The sequence below is a fragment of the Plodia interpunctella genome, chromosome 21 (genome assembly GCF_027563975.2).
Source record: "Plodia interpunctella isolate USDA-ARS_2022_Savannah chromosome 21, ilPloInte3.2, whole genome shotgun sequence".
Taxonomy (NCBI): Eukaryota; Metazoa; Arthropoda; class Insecta; order Lepidoptera; family Pyralidae; genus Plodia; species Plodia interpunctella.
The window spans coordinates 6,011,963-6,032,665 of record NC_071314.1 but is presented as its reverse complement, the minus strand read 5'-3'; the positions used below and the strand labels follow the sequence as shown (position 1 = coordinate 6,032,665).

The window sequence follows — 20,703 nt, the reverse complement described above, 5'->3', positions numbered from 1 at the left end:
CTACAAAAATAACTAGATGGCATTCTATGTTTTTAAATATGTGTTAAATAAAATGTAATTTAAATAAGGCATACAATTGAATATTTGCTTCATATAATTTATGAATATAAATCAATTGAAGTATGATTGTTTCATTTTCATTAAAAATACCTAGCAACACAAACCTGTTTGCTTGTTTGTTAGCATTTTTTTCAGTATGGCAACAAAACTTGTTTTTGCGAGAAAACTGTGAAGTGCATCGTGATATTATTTTTTTATTTTGATTGCTAAATTGTTATGAGGAGATTTACGGGTGCGTAATTTAGTGACAGGTGTGTGGAGTTAGTGTATTAAATGTTGTGCACACGGAAACATCACAAGTGGAGCTGTTAAAGAGATTGCTTGCCATGGCGGGTCCTTCGGACGGCGAGGTCGATGGCTGGGTGGACTTCTGCGAGCGTCAAGCCAGATCCGCCGCTCAGGACTTCGCCAAGGCATGCATACAATACTTACAGACCAACACAAACGACCATGTTGCTCGCCCGCCAGTCGCCAACAAGGAGTTCATGAAGAAATTCTGTGAATGTTTTTCAGAACATTTCGACTTCGAAATGGTTAAACTAAAGGCTCTACATAAAGTGCCGAATGGAACGCATGCAGGACACGACGAGAGTGACTATTCAGAGGATACTGATTCGCCAAAAACACAACATAAGCCTTTTTTTCGGAGGTTATCATTTAAGGGTCTTAGAAGAGGTAAAGGGTTATTCCAGAAACAGCATTCGGACGAAGTTGAATTATCGTCAAATTTGAACAAACACAACAAGACTAAGTTAGCTAAAATAGTGGTAGAATGTAGGAAAGAAGGTTTGGTTAATTATTTAACTCCTGAGAGTTTGGAACAGCCAGGGAGCCCTCAGAAATGGGAGAAATGTAGACTAGCACTTGTAAAGACTGTCGGGGGGTATATGCTGGAGTTCTACTCGCCCCCTAAGTCCCAGAAGCCACGTAGTGGAGTGTTTTGTTTTCTAATATCAGAGGCTCGAGAAACTACAGCTCTAGAGATGCCAGATCATGAAAATACTTTTGTACTGAAGGTAATTATTCTTTATAAATTAATAATCATTTTGTGCCTTATGCCTAATACATATTTGTTAAAATCACATTCGATGACGATACTTTTTAGTTTGTGAGCTGGCTGTTGTTGATAGATTGTGATTTTTTATTTGATACCAATCCACACTAGTATTAGAACAAACTTTATCAAAAAGGAGATAATTATTGTTGGATTATCCAACTCCTATACTACACTCATGATAATACATTTCAATAAAAAATAAATAAAAAAATTAAATGTCTATTATATAGACTAAAATTACATCGTAATTAAAACTGCATTAACTTCCTTTTCCTAGGACAAAAATTTCCATCATATCCTGTTTAAAAATATATAATTGTTTACACTACATGCTCTACTGAATTACATCTCAAAGACAACACTAGGGCCAATCTCACAACGGTTGGTCATTGGATGGTGACTAAAAATGTTTTAAGTTCCTTCATGCTTTGGAAGGTCTCGGTTGTATAAATTTGCAAGATCATTAAAACCTGCAGATAATGAGCCTGTGTGGTGGTGGGTTATACTCATTATCCATCCATAAAGAAGGCTGTGACTAGTGGCGGCGATCTTAAAATGGCTGATGATGGTAGTGATGAAATGAAAATATTAATGAACAGCATTGTATGTTGGTCAGAGAGAGACAGAATGCAAATTTATGCTATTTATTATATTTCCAGGCAGACAACAACATGGAATACGTGATAGAAGCTGAGGACGTAGACGCCATGAAATCGTGGCTGGCCACGATCAAGTACTGCATGCGGTCGGCGCCGACCGCACAGCCGCCGCCCGACGCCGCGCCCGGCGCCGCCGACGCCGCGCCCGACCTGCCGCCGCGCAGGGACCTGCCCGCCAGCTCTAGTCATCTTGACCTAGCTACTGACACGCCTGATGATGCTGAGTTAGGTATGTTTCTGAACGCCTTGTAACTTCTATGCTCGGAAACTTTGCGTCGGCTTAAAGAACACTTGGCTTGCTATTTATTTTATGAAAAAGGGGTAGTCCTCCTTGAGCAACACCTTGCACCCATAGACACACACTTCATTTCCTTATATTAAAAAAATACTGAATGTGTATGTTGCCCAAAAAATGGGTAAAGAGTGTTGAAATCTGGATACAGTTTATATTTACCAGGTATTCATCATTTCTTAATTTATTTTGACCCTATGTTGAAATTTCGATATATTTTATATCTATACTATTATTATAAACGTTTGTGAGTTTGTATGTTTGAGGCGGGTAATCTCCGAAACTACCAAACCAATTTCAAAAATTCTTTCACCATTAGAAAGGTACATTATCCAAGATTGCTTTAGGCTATATTTTATCTCAGTATTCCCACGGGAACGACGCCCCGGGCAACATCTAGTATTATATATTTTAGACTGTGCCAGCTGCTTCACTTCCCGCCCAGATTGTAAAAGTCAATTTGTCTGTTCATCTATCTGTTCGATACATCCTTTATCAGCGGTGAAACAGGCCCTAAACACACGTCGGTCCCCAGGATCAATAGCGGAGGAAGCCTGCGAGTCCTCCCGCGTGTCGCTAGCGGAGTGGCCGTGGTTCCACGGCACGCTGGCGCGCGCGGCCGCCGCCGGCTGCGTGCTGGCGGGAGGCGCGGCCGCGCACGGCTGCTATCTCGTGCGCCAGAGCGAGACTCGCCGGGGCGAGTACGTGCTCACCTTCAACTTCCAGGTGAGAATCTCTACTGTTATAACTATGTATCCTTTACATATTATAAAACAAAGTCCTCTGCCGCGTCCTCTGTCTGTCTGTTCGCGATTAACAACTGCACGGATTTTCATACGTTTGTCACCAATAGATAGTGTGGTGCATGAGGAAGGTTTGGTGTATAATTTATTATGTTTTTACCCGAGCGTAGATATTAAAATATCTTTATTCACTCCACAAGTTAAGGAATAACATATCATATAATATACTAGCTTTTGTCCACAACTTCGTATGTGAAAGAAAATCCGTTTTCCTTGAGAATTTCAGGAAATCCCTTCTTAGTGCACCCCTACACTGTCCTACACACCAAATTTCAGCTTTCCACACTCAGTAGTTTCGGCTGTGCGTTGCTGGCAGTCAGTCAATCAGTAACGAAAAAAATATTATGGGGACGTTTATGGGACAAAACATTTAAAATCTGGTATAGTTTTAATTACAATACGTCGCTTAGCAACCGAGATATTGACAATAATAAGTTACGAGCGGAAGCACGAAACGAACGCGGGCGAAACCGCGGTCAAAAGCTAGTATATAAATAAATATTTTTAACAGGCCTAATTTATGAATAAATAATTTGCTTGTGATTTTGATGTGAAACCGTTGGTCGCAGGGCCGCGCGAAGCACCTCCGCATGACGCTGAGCGAGTCGGGCCAATGCCGAGTGCAGCACCTGTGGTTCCCCAACGTGCACGACATGCTGGAGCACTTCCGGGCGCACCCCATCCCCCTCGAGAGCGGCGGCGCCGCCGACGTCACCCTCACCGAGTACGTCGTCTGCCAGGGCGGGAACCGCACGCAAGTGAGCTTCGCGACTAATTAGTTTGTTACTATTGTCGTCTCGTTATGTGCGTTTATGTTCAGTAGTTGTATGTGAATGTTGAAGCTTTTGTTCAGAAATGGGGGCTGACACGAGCAAATAGCGCTTGCAGTGTGTAAGGTTAGTTTTTATACGTAAACCGTTTTTGAAGAATAATATTTTAAGAAATCATCGAAAGAGTCGAAACGAAAGTTTGACATTTGCTTTTTAATTTTGGAAATATTCAATGAGTTATATATTCTGGACTCGAGCGAGAAAATAGTTCAGATTTTTTTATTTTTTTATTAAGTACACAAACAGGCATCATACTCGCGTTAGCCCTCAATAATCCTTCACAGGCACATTTTCAATTCTACTAGCATTTCAGTAATATAGTAGTAGAGGTACAATCAAGTCAATCAAAACTATATAAATCGGGCGGAGCAACGCACTTCGTCGACGCAACGGAGCAACGAGGCCCTGCCTCTAAGCCAACACCAAATTGCCATGTAAAGAGACAGCAACAGACAAAAAGATAAAGACAGAAAACGAGGTTAGCGTAGCCACATGAACTATTCAATACGCTCACCGGCAGGTCGCGGTGGGCTACCGTTGTAAGTACACGATAAAGGACAAAATATTAATATCAAATCATTTGTTGCTTTCTTAATGTACAATTATAGGTGTTTTCATTAAATTAGGAACAATAAGCGCCCATCAGAGAGGATATCTTTTGTCCCTCATGTTAAACGCTGTCTTGTTCTCTAATATGATTGTCTTTTGTATGGCCTAAATGGAGTCATAATCACAACATGGTCAATCAAATATTCACATTCACAATATTTCATATTTTTTAATATACAATCAAGTCATGATAATGTCTATAGTTTTATCTGTCTCAAAAATACATATTTCTAACTTTATGGTGCATTCAAATCCACTAGTCTTATTTTTTACCCTATGAGGCAGAAAGACCCACCGAAAAGAGAATCGATGACGCTATCTCTACACCAAAATTAAAGTTAGTTTTTTTTTTAAACTTGCATTTAGAAATTATACAAACTGTTTTGTTTTCATTTTAAAAATCTCCAATTTACCAGATTAAGTATTTATATATATAATATATAATATCTGCATTATTACTGAAAATAAATAAGTACAAAAAATCTAAATGGCCTACCACGAAACAAACGCGTAGCACGTTGCGTACGTCCACATGTTGTCTCTTTTTCAAATATCGTGTAATCATTGTTTAATAAGAGAGAACGTACGGACGCAATGACGTGTTACGTGTTGAGTAAGTCTCATGGTAGCCCAGGTAACTGAACAGAAAATGATAAGGCTCAATTAATCTAAACAGCTTCGTAATAAATATTTAATCAAATCCATTACTAAAGGGTGGTCACTCTAGTTAGTATTGAAATTGCATTTTTGTTTTTCTTCGCAAAAACATTATTTCGTTATTGTATTAGAAATTGTTTATTGTGTGAATTTTGGAGTCTCCACTGCTTAGAGCTTTTTGACACAAGGTACATATATTGCTATCTCTTACATTCGTGATTGTATTGCGAAGTGTATAATAAGTATAGTTATACCTTTCAACGCGTTGGAAACAGAGCATCAGATGATAGAGATAGCACTATGCGTATCATGCATAAAAAGCTCTTAGCAGTGCAGGCTGCAATATTTATATAGCTTCACAACCATACTTTACTAAGGGATCCATCTACTGAGCGAAGAATGATATTTACCCGCCATTAATCTATTGGTGTCATGAGTACATTTTTTGAGATCTGATTTTTTAGATCTGTGTTTTTATTTAACTAGTAAGTTGGTGTAGGTAGACAATATTTCTACCTAATTTTTAAAAATAGTGATTGGTGCTTACGTACCGTATCGTATGATTAGTACTTTGTAAATAAAAAGACTTGATATATAATTGTCAATATGTATTTTCGGTTTTATTTCATTAATTATTATTATAATCGGCCATGAGTTTTATTTATGTCACATGTAAATTATTCAATAAAATTAGTAAGTATAAATAAATGTTCAATGTATTTATTTAGGTATCACAACAATCCTATAGCGGATTGAGGGGTTTCCTTTTAAATATTTTAACTATATTTCGTGTAGTACAATCGGCTTCACCCTTATTTAACTCTCTGAAGTTAGCATTATAAAATTTATGTTTATCAAATAATACGTCTTGATGTTGGTACTATAGGTGTCAATGATATATTTCATCTGAAATATCTGTCTTTGTTATTAATTTCAAAGAACACCATTCTATAGCAATTCTTCTTTTTTTTTCAAGTCGTTATAGGCTGAAATAGGCATTTATACTCGTACAATGTGAAACATTGTGTTCGTAGTGCGACTTTGCTATTAACATCTCACTATCGAGTCGATTGGCAGTGAGTCCCATCTAACCAATCACGGTGCGCTATTCTGACGCAACGACAACCACACCGCAATGTGATTGGTTCGTTGCTCCTCACTTGGAATCGATTCGATAGTGAGAAGTGAAATGCAAACCCGGAAACCCTCAGGGGGCGCACTTTCATTGGTTAGCTGTGTCTCACAGCGAAACGACTGGATGATGTAAATAGCAAAGTCGGACTACATGCAATTATTTTTTAAAGTGCGTTTGTTTGGAGCACTAATTGTTTGGTTACAAAAGTGACAAATTTTTGATGTACATTGATTGTACATAATTTTGATCTCTTTCAAGCATAGCTCCTCTCGTTCTTGCGTGGTGAAAGGTATAACCATAAATGTTTGTCTTCATCTTTTCGAATGTGTTATTAATAACACTGGTTGCAAATTAAGTTCAAGTCGCCTAAAGGCATCCGTCATAAATTTTACCACCACCTACCGACGTAAACGTGACTATACCTCGCATTACATAAGAAAGAGTGTTCGGACTGCAGATGTAAGAGACAACAATAGTACATAATTTAATTGCATCAAAAAGTTCTTATTAATACCTATAGCTTCATATGTATACTCATTTTATGTAACTCGTTTAGATGTAGTATCCCGTACTATATACTTATAGTCAATTCATTGCATTTGTTTTTTTTTTTATAGTATTTCAATATTATTACATTTTTTCCCAGTTTCACTCTGCATCCTATACACTATAATATAATAAAGATTATCGTTTAAACTTTTCCATTATATTTAAATAATTTAACCCTATACTGGACACTTATCGTGTATATAAACATGGTAACAATTAAACTTCTTCTCGTGTCTATTTTATTTTCAGTCAAAGTAGTCACTATTTTTTCTAACTGAAAAATTATCTACTATTTATTTATTGTATAAACTGCAGTGTGAAATTATCTTTGTTGGGTATAATGGCAACACTTTAATGACAATAAGGTGTGTATTGCCATGTCTAAAGCTTTCTATATTAAGGTACTAACTATTTATTAGATATTACATGATCACGGACTGTTAATGTAATACTAACGTTGATTAGAGGACTTCAATTTATTTTACACATTATTTTAATTGATTTAAGAACAAAAATATTTTATATATTTCAAAGGGCTCCTATGATAAAATGATTCTTCTTTTCAGAACAATCATAATAATGTCTTTCGCAATTTATTGAGGAAAAAAAAAGAATTGTTACAATCAATGTATGTGTAATAATAATTTATTATAGATAATAATTTTTTGTTTGTGATTTAAGAATAAACAAGAGTACAATAAATCGTTAGTCCATGTGTAAAATAAATTGTTGTGTTGTATATACAGCTAGTTACTTTTCGCATTTTTATAGTGATGTCATATTATGTTCTTCCGAGCTTTAAAAGTAATATTTGGTTGTAAATTTTATTACTTCATTAAACCTATTTTATGGAATGGCTTTGTATTTTTTTTTGCTCTGTATGTTTTTTTTTTCGTTTGTGTCTGTGTTTTGTTTGCACACTCATTTTTGGTAAGTTTTTGTCGTATCACATAATTGTTTTGCTTTTTAGTGTTTCAGCTTTTTTAGTAGTAATAAATAGCACTTCTTGTTCCATTTAACATAATTTAATATAAAAACTGCATTTTCAATCTTGAAGAAATAATAAAATAATGGCTTTAAACTTCATTTCCCAATTTAATTTTGAAAATAAATTCAAAATAGTCTATTTATTTTCAGCTTGGAGTAACTCATGGAAGCGATGTGCGTATGCGCAGGGCTGAGCTTGAAGCCCTATTGGTCGCAAGTGGCGCACATCACGACATCCGTGCTGTAGACAATCAATATAGCTTCGTATAGATGGAATGCAGGGACGAATTCAGACATAAAATTTACGTGAAAATCATAAAAAATATTATCACTTAAATTTTGTCTGTTACTAATAGGCGGGCATGTATTTTATTTAGTTTATTGAAATGGTGAAATGAAATTAAAATATAAACAGGAATAAATATTGTAGTATATTATATACTTAAGACTTATCAGTCCCTATTTATCAGTGGCAGTGCTAGATAAAAAAAAACGTAAGATGTGTTCAAAACATAGTTAAATAATAACGCTCCATAAACCTGAATCACTGCTATATATCATTGGACACTGTTCATCGAATGAGAGTGTTCATAATTACTCGTATGCTATGGGTGTCTAAACATAATTTTTAAAAATTGTATTTAAACACGTCACACTACAAACTATGTTATACAGGTTAGAGGAGGGGTCCATTGTGTGGCCGGGGGCAGAATCGTAACCTCACAATTCACTCATCAGGCGTTCTCATCAACTTTGTCCAAGCAATTTGATGAGAATGGGAAAGCCAAATCGAATTATACATTAGGTGTGATCATAAAGCTAAGGTAGACTAAGCATAGGTAATACTGGGGCCTGAGAGAAAGTTCATGTATTGTTATCTCTATCATCTGTGTGTTCTTGCGTGAAAGGTATAACTAAGTATATGGTAATTTGACGTTATACCTCGCAATACACAAGAAATTATGTTACCCAAGCGAGAGGAGGTGGAGGTCGGGTCACAGATGAAAAAGATTGCAATGTGCCTTGCATCAAAGTTTTTGGGGGTGCGGGCTCCAGTACTATTTTTCGACCTCATAACCTGAAGCTATAGAGGTTGAAAAATATGTGACGTCACAATTTTATGCAAATGTAACAAGACCTTGGTGTCAAAAAATCATTAAATATGTGTGATGTAATTTATTCTTATTGTAGGTATTTATATCAAATTTTTATGTTGTATGGATGTTTGATAAATCTTAATTTATTGTAAGAGCTAGGTAATCTGTTTTAATTATTTATTTTCATTGTATTAAGTAGTTGCTGTTAGAATGATTACGTTATAGGCATAATATGTATGTAACATTCAATTAACATAATGTATATCAATTCGGTAGGGGTCAAGGATCTTAACGTGTTTATTGATTGGCAAGTCAAAAATAAATTATTTAAACTTATACTAAAACATTCTTTAGGAAATTGTGTTCTTTTGTTTGTGCAATAAATTCAATATATATTTTAGGTTTACAATTATAATATATGGGTTTAAGGCATAGCCAATTTCTAATTTTAAGCTTGGCACTCAAAATATTACTTGACTGTAATCTAGGAAAATTCTTAAACTTGTTTTTGGTACATACATAATATTACCACACCTATTTCCCATTCGGGTGGGCTATGTGTGTATGTATCTGGTACATTTAATTTTTATTTATTTATGTAACTTTGTCACAAAAACATGCAAAAAGCTGACTTAACTCTGCGCCATGAGAGTTATATCGATTTTGCATATATTTTACATTCTTTAAATAGGTCAGTATTATGGTGAAAGGCTAGATAAATTTCAAGAAACAAAGTTTCATACTAATGCCGTTTTAGGGCGATATTATGTTGTGTCTAGTCATGCTCATACAATAAGCACAGCTAGAGCCCTTACATTCCCCTATTTGTGGAACATTTGGGAAGTCGGTGTACATATATCTCTATGTCACGGCTAAACCTAGGCGAGCCGGTCTCACTCGGTTACATCTAGATGTAATCTAGTAGGACTGACATTTAGGTGTAACCAAAACAACATGAGAATTCACTCTTTTGATAATTAATTGAATGACTTTAGAAAAAGTTATAGAAAAGGAATGTAACAAATATGTTTAGATGTTATGAATTGAAAATGTCTTATCAATTTTAGATATATAATTCGATGCGAGGTAAAGAAAGAAAATTGATATAATTAAACATATGTATGTGTCTAATAAATAAATATTGTTGGAATTGAGAAAATAACATTGTGTAAGTATTAAGATGGTAATAAGTTTTATGGACATAAGCTGTATTATTCGATTTTAATTTGGATATACAACAGTAACTACGAGCCAAATATTTGTACATGTTTATAGGATTTTATACGGAAAATATACGCGTTCTGCATAGCAGGGCTTGAATAAAAACATTTGGTTAAAAATAACGATACAGGATATTTTTTAGTAATTAAAATATTTTTTTACAAAAATAAAATTGACACGCATCTGTAGCGTACATACTACCTAGGTATATTGTAGTCCTAACTAAACGTGTACATGTTACGGTTAAACTCCGTAGTGCGGCTACAGCCTATGTCTAACCAGCACCTGCAGAGCAAGCTTAAAAAATCCTGCAAAAATTTATAATAACAATAAAGCTTCCGTAGCACATACGTGAAGTGGAATAGTTTTATACTACTAGATTTATTTAACCTATGTCACTGTCAAGCCCTGCTACCTAATCTACACAATATATTAGTTATGGTAAATTTTCTTTGCTTACACGTCTTATATCAATGAATTATGTACAATATATGTACATTTATTTACTCACAATAATTTGAGCCGCGCAAGCGCCGTTTTACCGATATAAAGAACTGTCGGTAAAACAGTCTATGTGGTCCAACTACTCATCTTATAATCAAGTATTTCTTCAAGCTGAATACCTACAGAATTCATTTCAAGTATAATTTCATAGCATTCATTGTAATATCAGGGCTACAAGAAACATTCCTTATAAATGGTATGTAATTTTTGAACGAAATAAAACTTATATTTTGTAAAATATAATTTTATTTTACAAGGCCTTCACAATACAAAACATACTTAAAATTATTTTAACAGTATTTGTTGCATATTATGAAATATTCTATATTTTTTTAATCATCAAGCAATGGAACTATATAGAATTCTGAAAACATTTGTTTTTGGTCTCGCTGATCTTCTAATTTTAACTGCAGCAAGAGTAAGCCGTTCGAACTACACCTCAACACTACCTGTGGGATAAATAAACAGATTACCCTGCTTCATAAAAAAAATTAAGCACACTTTAAGATAAAGTATGTTTTGTCTCTTACTGTCAATCGCAAGGTCCCAGGTTCGAATCCTACTCGTGCCACATCTCTCTCGTGCCATCAATCCAACTCATATATAGTAGTTTTCATTGACCAACACTTGCTTCCTGTGAAGGACAACATCGTAAGGAAACCTGCACACTGGTTGATTTGTTAACTTGTGTGTGAAATGGAGCAAGCAATGGCAAACCATTCCATTAATAGTGCCAAGAAAGTTATTGTATGTCTTATTCCACTTAAGACTATGAAGAAGATGTCAATTCCAACGGTTGTAATGCGCTTTTAACTTTTTATTGATTTGTTTACAATAAAAATTTCGTGATTTTTGCTGAACCGTCCCCTCCTTTCAAGACTCACCTGACTACCCCTTTCATTTAAAATAATAATAAAAATATGACCTTTGTTGATATACCGAGGGCCTTCATAATGAGCCTAATATGATGCAGCTGATACTTCAAGGTCACTGGTTGTTCACAACTGAAACTCTGCATCATATCCGAAGACTTTGGCACGTCGATACATGATCTATCCTGTAATGCATCATCATCATCATCAACAGCCATTAAAGTCCCACAACAAGCACGTTATATGTCTTCCTTATGGAGGGATATAAGGAGTATGGGCAATGACTCATCACGCTTCTCTCTCACGGGTTGTGAGTTTGTGAGTGAAGTTGCGAAGCCCGGGGTCAGCGTAAAAAATATCTTAAAATTTTAGAAGTCAATCTGTGGAAATGCTATTGTTGCCCATCAGCTAGTAAGGCTGTGTGTCCCTTAATCGCCGCCGTACGACACCCACGGGAGGATATGGAGTGATCCTATTCTAGGACGGAACATTCATATTGAAAAGGTCATTTATATTGAAAACTTTTTTTATATAAGTGTTCATAGTGTTCCTAGTGTTCATGTTTGCTTTCGAGGCTGTGACACCGCGAAGCAACTGATATTACAATGTTACAATATCTATCAATAAATGTCCTATCCTCTTCCAACAAGCTAGCTTGTCTCTTTTGTCATTTTCAAATATTGTAAAGTGTGATAGTGACAAAACATCATCTTTTTTAAGAATAAAAGGGCTAAAATCGTTTCGCTTACTTGCATTCCATATGTAATAATGCTGACATTAGGATGTTCAGGTGACAAGTTAATCTCAATGATATCACAGGACCTCTCAATGTCTGCCAGGAGGCCGAGGAAAGCCGGCGCCTTCAGTACTAGTTTGGCCACTTCGGGCGTGTCCTCGTCTCGGAGCTCAAGGATAGAGTCTGCTGTTTGTGTAAAGATTTCACAGTCTGTCATCACATTGTTGACCGATTGAGGTTGTAATCTGGAACCAAACACAAAGAAAACTATACACGACGGGTTAGCGCATAAAGCTGTAGATAATACTGAATACTAAAAACTTTTTGATGCACATCTGTATATTGCTGTCTCTCTTCATCTGGAGGTCGGGCGACCTCTTCTTGCCCGGTGAAAGGTATAACCATAAGATGTTACATACAGAAGATTCAGACCACTGATGAGATAACAATATGTAATTTTCATCAAGAAATTCATAGTAATGCTGGCTCTGGTAACAGTAAAATGATATTTACACAAGCAGTAAAGGGGATCCTTCACATCTGTAGTACATCTTCAAACTGGATTCTTCACCGGAGCCAAATATGTTGAGGCATTCAGCCAATACTGCTATACTTATCTGAAAATTAAAAATATCACTTATTTCCTGTAAACATAATCTGTTACTCATAAAAAAAGTTAGAGCAAACTTTAAGCTCAACTGGCTGAGGTGGCTATATCAGGTAGCGTTGTATGTTTATTGAATTATTATTTTTTTAAGAAAGAAATTTAGCTTAACCTATGTTTTGTCGTTTTTTATTAATAACAGGGATATAAATATAATAGACCAGAAAAGCCAGTATATTCAAATGTCTACATTCTACTGTATATTTCAGGGCTTTACATGTAGGAATATTATTTGTTTCCAGAAGTTGTTGTTGTTATTGTTGAAGATGAAGTGAAAAACACATACTATAGGAGCCATAGAGATAAAGAGATAAAACTGTTTCTTTTCATAGCATTTCTACAAACAGATGCACAAAGTAGTCCAGTATATTAATATTTTTCTAAGTATTAATTTATGTCAGTTAGAAACATTGTAACAGAGCAGTATAAAGATATTTAGTACTCACTTTGAACATAACATCAACATCATCTCTGACATGATACTCCGTGAAGTTATCAGCAGGCACATACGCAGAGGCTTGAACACACTTCCCTTCCTCCACCGTCAGTTTCAAACCCTCAGGTAAGGCACAGAACACAGCTGACTGAAAGAGGGATTATATAAATTTAGCATTCTCTGTGGTTAGATAAATCCTTATATCATTAACTACACCTATTGTATTTTTGTGCAATAAGGCTTAAAAATATAAATAAAGTGTACAGGATACTCAACAACTTGACAAGACAGAGATAGTGGGAAGGATGGACATTGTAGGACAACAACAATGAGGGGCTTGATATGATGGTAATAGTATAAATGTTGACTCGATGGGCAGTGTACTGTGGGTGTTTATTTTTAAAGCTGGGCAATAAAATCCAAGGTCTTCAGAGGAGCACATTAATTGAATGGCCAAAGCGGAAGAAAATATTGCTATACACAAAATTATACAAATAACAGATCAAATTGATAAATGTTAAAATTTTGTGTATTATACAATATAACCAGCACTGGCTGCAATGTTTATTACCTCTTGGAACTGGATAGCCTTCAACAAATTGCATAAATTCTTGCCAGAATCCATTGATGCTGTAAAGTAATAGTCTGATATCCCATCATCCATTATTGTCTTCTAAATCAAACATAGAATTCAGTAACATCAAATACTGGTCATGTGTCACCTCATGGTAAGTTAATTGGTTCAACATCTGAGCCACTCGTGCAGCCAACACATGTTTACAGAAAACTTGGCTTTTTCGTTCCAAAACTTGATGCTTGAAAGCAAGACACGGACAATAGTTTATTCTTGGAAAAACGCGATAACAATGACCCTTCTCTCCCTTTATTTCAATCAAAATTCTCGTCTTTTTCGCTGTATGGTAAGCAACAAGGATAGGATGTTTTTCTAGTATATCGAAGGCTCGTTGTAAGACTATGCCAAACACTGAATGCAAGGATAACAGATCTTCATCTGAAACTGGATAACAAACACATAAGTATACGTTTATAGGGCAGCATGAACATATCTAATTTGATATTAAGTTTTTACACTGTTTGTTATCTGTAGAGTTTAAACGGAATTCAATATCTTCTAATATTTTATCAGCAGCCAATGGTATCATACATGGAACACTTGACATTATATAAAACACATTTTACGTTTTCATAAGATTATTTCATACATAGTAAACTAAGGAAAATTAAAATAACTTCGAACGAAACTAAAGATAGGTACTATGATACGAGCGAGAGGTTGATTTTTGATTCAATTCAATAATAATTTTTATCAGCCAGTCGGAGCCGGGCGGCTAGGTCAAGCGGGAAAAGGGAAAATAATCATTTTCAAAACGTGCTTGACATTGACATACGTGAACGTGATTTTTGTTTCTTCATATCATGGAAAAGGGCATAATACGCAAAGCTCAGCGCAGATGGAACTACTGGTACAACTAAGGCACACAAACATTGCCAATAGAGGCAAAAAGAGCAATTTGGAATTTTCAATATTGTTGCAGATTTACGACCAAAAATACCTTCTACGCAATCGTGGTGCGAGTTTAAAGGAAAGATTTAGTGGATTATCCTGAAAATAATAACATTATATTAGGTTATTTTCTGCATTATTTGCTCAACTGTGGTCATAAACTGATATAAACTTGATTTTGACGGAAGATCTTACCTGTGTGAAGTCCATATTTTAATAAGTTTTCATGTGTGAACTGGCTAGAAAATTTTACAACGTAAGGCGTATCCCATAATTTTCGAAGCTTTTTATGTAATGCAAAACGATTTTTCCCAATATTTCGGCACCCGAATATGCTACTTTGTTGTATATTTTCACAAACGAATGCTTACATAATGAAAGCAGTAATAAAATACTCTAAAATAAAAAAAGCCGGCAAAGCTTGTATACCTAACATACAGTGCTGTACTCTGGCGGGATAAATGATAATAATCCCTATTCCAAAATAGATTTATGTTATAGTATATTAAATAATATTACAGAAAAATGCTTAAATGTTTTTATTATAAGTTATCAATATCTGTGAATTTATTTATCTTACCCTAATAACATGTTTCGTGAACAAAACTGATATTTAATCAGCAAGTGGCGATACTTAAAAAGTAAAGATACTCATTCACTTCTTTCACTTTAAAAAAATATGGAGAGAATCTTCTACTTCTTAATATTAAGCACTCCTCTTATATTAAATTAGGAAAGACTCATGCCATGCCAGCTATATGCATGTTTCATTGCAAGTAACTGGGACGTGGACAGTTGGTAGTTGGCAAACAACAACCGGTGACTTGCCCATTTTACTGGCATGTGTATCTCCAACAATTCATGAGAAATGCTAAAACAGCACACTAAGTAAATCTTTTCAATAACTATTGGTATATAAGTTTACATAATTATATTTTATGATATTTATTTTTAGACTTAGGAGCATTTTCTAGGTTCTTTCCTTAGCTGTCACCGTCAGAGTTGAGCTCTGACTCATTTCTTTACAGATAATAGTATAACTCAAATGTTTATGGGTTTAAGTAATGCACTTATTTCACTGTCCCCTTCACATAATCACCGACGGTGGTAACCACCGTGCTTCTTCATATTCTATAACTGTGGTTTAATGTCCTTGTTCAGGATCAAGGCAGGGTTTTGCATATCAAGCTGGCACTGAGCGATATCGCTCAGAGCACCTTGTATCTTTTCTAGTAAAATCTCTCCTTGACGGACAACCTGGAACAAATAAGATACTATTGTTTACATCTACTTTATGAACAAGTACAAATGCACAGGTTTATCTAATGTGTCTTGATTATGCGTGATTAACAGGTTAAGCAAAACACTTATGCAATTTATGAAGTTGAATGAATTTATTAAGGACACATTGCTAGCCTGAATTAGATGTAATATTTTCTAACCTTAAGGTCTAGTGTCCGGAAAGTTGAAATTGAAATAATGTTTTTTTCTATCTTACCTCTTCCAACTGCTCAGCCGCCTCTTTATTTTCGGCCTCTAATCGCCTCAAACTCTGTACTTGGAGCTCCGCAGAGCTCTCCTCACTCGGCAATGACTCGATCAAAGTATCGATATCCTTAGCACATCTCGATATCAAAGTCGCAAATAACATGGCATAGTCTTCTTGATTTTGCTGCTGCTGCGGCGTCTGAGAACCGCTTCGGTCCAAGCCGTGAAACTTGCTGGGCGTGGAGAACTGTTGTAATATGCCGATGCTGTTACAAAAGTGCTCAGCTTGCTGTAAAGAAATATTGTATCTTGTATTGGGGTAAATGTAACTTAGTAATACAGAGTAGCTCAAGACGTATATATAGCAAGCCATCAAATTCAGAAAAATATTGAAATTGGTATTGTGTTCAAAACAGGTTTATACTTGATTTATTGTATCTTGAAGCTGGGTCAAACGATCTGCCATTTTCGTATAAAAGTTTTACTGACTAACAAGACTGCAAGAATAGGAAAAAAATACGAAAACTTAAGAAATCCACAAATTTCTTTTTGCAAAAAAAGCAAAAGCTTGCATCTATTCATTCAATCAAAATTTGATTTGACAGTACAGTTTTGACATCATACGTTACATTGACATGACAGCTTAGAATGACAGTGAGGATGACGATTGAGCCATGGAATTAGTAGGTACTCCGTTGTACGAAATACATACTAAATCCATGGATTGAGCTTACTGAGGAGGAATGTCTGAGGAATGGTATAAACATTTCACTACAGCATTTCATTATTTCCTGTCAGTTTCTATTGAGGCGACGGCGACAGCAACGGAGTAGCTATTATTGAATGATGGTGAGACCATGGTATACAAAGACACTCCATCCATCTCAACTCCATCGTTAGCGGCGGAGAACCTCGCTTTGATAAAGTGGGCCGTTTAAATCACGTCACTTCATTTTCTGTTTTCTCCTCTTGATAATTCTTAAATGACGCTATGGATTTCGATCAATATAAAAAACAAAGTTTCTATAGACCTATGACCTAGGATGGAAACGGCACTTGTTTGCTTGTGCGAATATAGATAGATTTATGTACTACCTACAGGTTTTGTGTTCCGTGGTCTAAGTAACTCGACTGACCCTAATAATGGGGAGGTATCTTATTTTTTAATCTTGAAACAATATAAAATTTCTGAATATTCTTATCCTTACAAGTTATAAAAACAAAGTCCTCTATCATGTCTGTCTGTTTGTTCGGTATTAACTTATAAACCACCTAGGTATTTCATGCGGTATTCACCAATATATAGTGTAATTCTTGAGGAAGGTTTAGGTGTACAATTTCTAATGTCTTTACCCGACCGAATGCGAGACGGGCTTGAAAATATTATGTACTAGTAAGTAGATAAATGTAAAAAAAGAAAGTATATCTATTTAAAATTCAAACGCTGAACCCTAAATTTGCTTGTTTTTTTCTATCCTCAAATTCTGTGTATAAATTGATTTCGTAAATTAATTATACAGTCACCTAATTGTGTTAGTTACAGAATGGTTATCGTATAAACTTAAACAAAAGAGAAGCGAGAAAATGGATGTCCGTATAGAACCAAAATTTATACCTCATGTACAAGAAGAAACCTTGGATGTGAGTATATATATTTCATCATTTATAAAAAGTGTGTTTGTTACAATTTTCATATTTTAAGTACCTACTCTAGTTATTTAACCTGTAATCGCTCGATAATAGCCATAACGACACATAGACGATAGAAAAGCACAGAATTGGCTTCTGTCATCTCGAAAAAATGTGACGTTCTCGAGGGAAATCCATGCGAGCTAAAACTCCGTTATATAGGAAACATTTTTAGACTATAAATTTACAATGTTCAGCCAAAAATTGCGAGCTAAAACTCCGTTATATGGGAAACATTTTTAGACTATAAATTTACAATGTTCAGCCAAAAATTTTCTGTGCTTTATTGCTAAAACATCCCGCATCCATTGTTTAATTTCACTGTTGCTGTAGTCCACAGTTTCAATGTTTTTAACGATCTAGACACTGCACTATAGTGATGACATAACTAAATCTTGTAATGCCCTTGGCAAATTCATCAACTGGGGCCCAACTGGCCCAAAGATCATTCCACAAACATTGGGAATCAATTTCAATTTATTTTTGATTAGAAGGAATTTATTTTAATACTACCAAACTTTTAGAAGTCGCTCGTTTTAGATAAATACAACACTTTTTGTATTTGCACAAGTGGTAGCTGAAAATGTGAACACTAAAAATCTTTTGGTGTACTATTACAAGACTGATGATTGTTGCATCTTCGATGGAGTCAAATATATGCTGATGCAACTGTTATCTATTGAATTGAGCATCGTGTTTGTTACACAAGACGATCTAATGGACACGTCTATCATGAATGAAGGCCCTCACATCATATTCCTTGATGACATTTTAGAAGATTACGTAAGTTTATTATTTATTAGTCGTCGTAATTAATCGTATCGTGAAGCTTTTTATATATTGAAATAATCAATTCAGAGTATCTATGTAAGTACGCTCCTAAATCAAAATAGGTACCTACTTATGTCATTGCTAACACACCAGTGTTAGCGCTTATATCATACTACTAACTAATCTAACACGAGTTAGATTTTACTGAAGTCGCCTAAAGGCATCTGACATTGCTTTTAGCGTTAGTGGCACGTAATCGAATTAAGAGTGAACGTAAACTGCCAACCAGTGTGCAGGTTTCCTCACGATGTTTTTTTTCACCGAAAGCAAATGGTAGTCAATGAAAAGTACTATACATGAGTCGGATAGGTATACAAACTCATGTGGCACGAGCAGGATACCTGGGACTTTTCGAACACAAGCGGACGTTCTTAATCACCACCATTTTATAATGCTGATGATTAGGTACATTAGTAATAATACCTACGATAAAGGCGAAAAATACTCACTCATCATCACGAAATCTCGAAAACTACTAAGTCAATATAGATGAAACGTAGATTTATTATAGAAAGGTAAGTAGATTTATTTATAAAAGACATAAGAAACGTCAACGCGGGCGTAGCCACGCGCAAAAGCTAGTGACTCTAAATAATTATGTTGCACTTTTCAGATGGGCGAATCTTTGATCAGCACAGTGATACCGAATACGTTCGTGATAACTCGTGGATTCAATAACGTAAGGTACGGCAAAGATGTCTACTTGCCTGTATATAAAGTTGGAAACGGCAAAGATAGCCTTGAACTCGCTCGTTGGAATGTCTTTGTACATAGGGAGAAAATTGAGTTGATGGGAAGAGTATCTGTGCTTCCAGTAAGATCTGAGAGCGACATGGACGAAGCTCGTAAATCTATAAAGGCATCATCATTGTACCATCAACTGATACTACTAGCGAACTACCCCGATTTTTTGGAACTGAAGAAGATTGTACATGATGGAAGATTGCATTTTGATCTAAATTACACGTTCGTGGTGTTTACAAATAACACCAATGTTACGGACGATATGCTTACGCAAAAGCCGAGGCTCAGAACGGACTTGGTGTTTACCGTTTTGAAAGATGTAAGTTTAGTCAATTCAATATTTTAAAATAAGTTTTCTAGTTGTCTCGAGGTAGATATGCCACAGATTTCAATGATAAAGGTATTTTGACCTAACACTGCTAACATCTTGTATAGGTATTTGAATTTTTTTAAAATGACATATTGTCGTTTGGTCCCGTATAAATATGTGAACCAATAAATGTAATAATATAAAGATGGAATATTTGCAAAGTTGTTACACCAACGACTTTAATGATAATAAATAGGTAATTAATTTTGTTTCAGGGAATTTGGGGAGGAGAATATTACGTGCCTGTGAAGAACTGAACAATGCATCGTGAACCGGAAAACATCTAGTATATTATAATTTTAAATTTCCTTTGATATGAAATCCTTAAACAATCTCTTAAATTCTTCGACTGTGTTATTGCATAAAATGGTGTCAGATTTTATTCGTGTTATGCCGCTGTGTACCTTTCTTTATACATAATTTGAAGTAAATCGGTGGAGCAGTTAATTACTTGGCTTAGGTAGGTACCTTTTCAGATATTTACCCGGCATATAAGGCTTAATACCACAGAGCAAGGAACGTTCCCAAATTTCAAGTACTTAAGTAAATCGGTCGTGTATATTTCGCGCGGAAAATTTTGTCCATTGAAATTTATTCCGTAAAAAATTCGAAAATTACAAATTCGTATATATTCTATAACGCTGATAAGTCCATTCCAGTAAGAATTAAAAAAAAAAAACAATTTCATTATATGTATTGAACAAAACAGAATCACCAAGATTGTTTTGTTTGTTAATCTATGTTAAAAAGTTACTGTTACAAATAATAATAAAATTGCCACACCTAATGGTAACCCGTGCAAGTGCTTATTCCCTCAGAAAAGTAATGGACATAATTTAACCAATATTATCCCAATATATTTATCAACAAAAGGATGAAGCGTGGGAT

At 35.2% G+C, this 20,703-nt stretch overlaps 4 protein-coding genes across 5 annotated transcripts; 2 read left to right on the top strand and 2 right to left on the bottom strand.

The window, feature by feature from the left end:
* Positions 1-191: 191 nt before the first annotated feature.
* Lnk lies at positions 192-10,698 on the top strand. The gene is made up of 5 exons (XM_053761160.2): positions 192-1,076; positions 1,777-2,005; positions 2,604-2,794; positions 3,441-3,629; positions 7,789-10,698. Exons 1-5 carry the CDS (start codon positions 387-389, stop codon positions 7,906-7,908), a joined length of 1,419 nt encoding a protein of 472 aa, XP_053617135.1. The 5' UTR covers positions 192-386; the 3' UTR covers positions 7,909-10,698.
* On the bottom strand, positions 10,689-14,523 carry Rad1 (Radiation insensitive 1). Its single transcript, XM_053761161.2, has 7 exons — positions 14,261-14,523; positions 13,740-14,186; positions 13,179-13,316; positions 12,582-12,685; positions 12,082-12,313; positions 11,386-11,517; positions 10,689-10,909 (listed from the first exon to the last, which is right to left on the bottom strand). The coding sequence occupies exons 2-7, from the start codon at positions 13,830-13,832 to the stop codon at positions 10,793-10,795; spliced, it is 816 nt and encodes a 271-aa protein (XP_053617136.1). The 5' UTR covers positions 13,833-14,186; positions 14,261-14,523; the 3' UTR covers positions 10,689-10,792.
* A 694-nt stretch (positions 14,524-15,217) lies between these two features.
* On the bottom strand, positions 15,218-16,779 carry MED21 (Mediator complex subunit 21). The gene is made up of 3 exons (XM_053761400.1): positions 16,606-16,779; positions 16,192-16,470; positions 15,218-15,950 (listed from the first exon to the last, which is right to left on the bottom strand). Exons 1-3 carry the CDS (start codon positions 16,645-16,647, stop codon positions 15,825-15,827), a joined length of 447 nt encoding a protein of 148 aa, XP_053617375.1. The 5' UTR covers positions 16,648-16,779; the 3' UTR covers positions 15,218-15,824.
* Positions 16,780-16,914: 135 nt separating this feature from the next.
* LOC128679275 (uncharacterized) lies at positions 16,915-20,608 on the top strand. 2 transcript variants are annotated; one of them, XM_053761399.2, is made up of 5 exons: positions 16,915-17,030; positions 17,719-17,822; positions 18,492-18,653; positions 19,315-19,764; positions 20,031-20,608. In XM_053761399.2, exons 2-5 carry the CDS (start codon positions 17,766-17,768, stop codon positions 20,070-20,072), a joined length of 711 nt encoding a protein of 236 aa, XP_053617374.1. In that variant the 5' UTR covers positions 16,915-17,030; positions 17,719-17,765; the 3' UTR covers positions 20,073-20,608. The 2 variants fall into 2 exon arrangements, with proteins under 2 accessions (XP_053617374.1, XP_053617373.1); XM_053761398.2 differs by having other exon boundaries at positions 18,411-18,653.
* The last annotated feature ends 95 nt before the right edge of the window (positions 20,609-20,703 follow it).

Bases quoted from the DNA above. Each gene is read 5' to 3' on its own strand.
- Lnk (XM_053761160.2), top strand. From the start codon at position 387: ATGGCGGGTCCTTCGGACGGCGAGGTCGATGGCTGGGTGGACTTCTGC. The intron at 2,795-3,440 runs GTGAGAATCTCT...CGTTGGTCGCAG, and splicing joins TGCTCACCTTCAACTTCCAG to GGCCGCGCGAAGCACCTCCG. The intron at 3,630-7,788 runs GTGAGCTTCGCG...ATTTATTTTCAG, and splicing joins AGGGCGGGAACCGCACGCAA to CTTGGAGTAACTCATGGAAG.
- Rad1 (XM_053761161.2), bottom strand. From the start codon at position 13,832: ATGGATGATGGGATATCAGACTATTACTTTACAGCATCAATGGATTCT. The intron at 13,317-13,739 runs GTAATAAACATT...TCCCTCTTTCAG, and splicing joins AGGCTATCCAGTTCCAAGAG to TCAGCTGTGTTCTGTGCCTT. The intron at 12,686-13,178 runs GTGAGTACTAAA...TTTAATTTTCAG, and splicing joins ATGTTGATGTTATGTTCAAA to ATAAGTATAGCAGTATTGGC.
- MED21 (XM_053761400.1), bottom strand. From the start codon at position 16,647: ATGGCAGATCGTTTGACCCAGCTTCAAGATACAATAAATCAA. The intron at 16,471-16,605 runs GTATAAACCTGT...ATTTCTTTACAG, and splicing joins TTCAAGATACAATAAATCAA to CAAGCTGAGCACTTTTGTAA. The intron at 15,951-16,191 runs GTAAGATAGAAA...TATTTGTTCCAG, and splicing joins CGGCTGAGCAGTTGGAAGAG to GTTGTCCGTCAAGGAGAGAT.
- LOC128679275 (XM_053761398.2), top strand. From the start codon at position 17,766: ATGGATGTCCGTATAGAACCAAAATTTATACCTCATGTACAAGAAGAA. The intron at 17,823-18,410 runs GTGAGTATATAT...CGCTCGTTTTAG, and splicing joins TACAAGAAGAAACCTTGGAT to ATAAATACAACACTTTTTGT. The intron at 19,765-20,030 runs GTAAGTTTAGTC...ATTTTGTTTCAG, and splicing joins TGTTTACCGTTTTGAAAGAT to GGAATTTGGGGAGGAGAATA.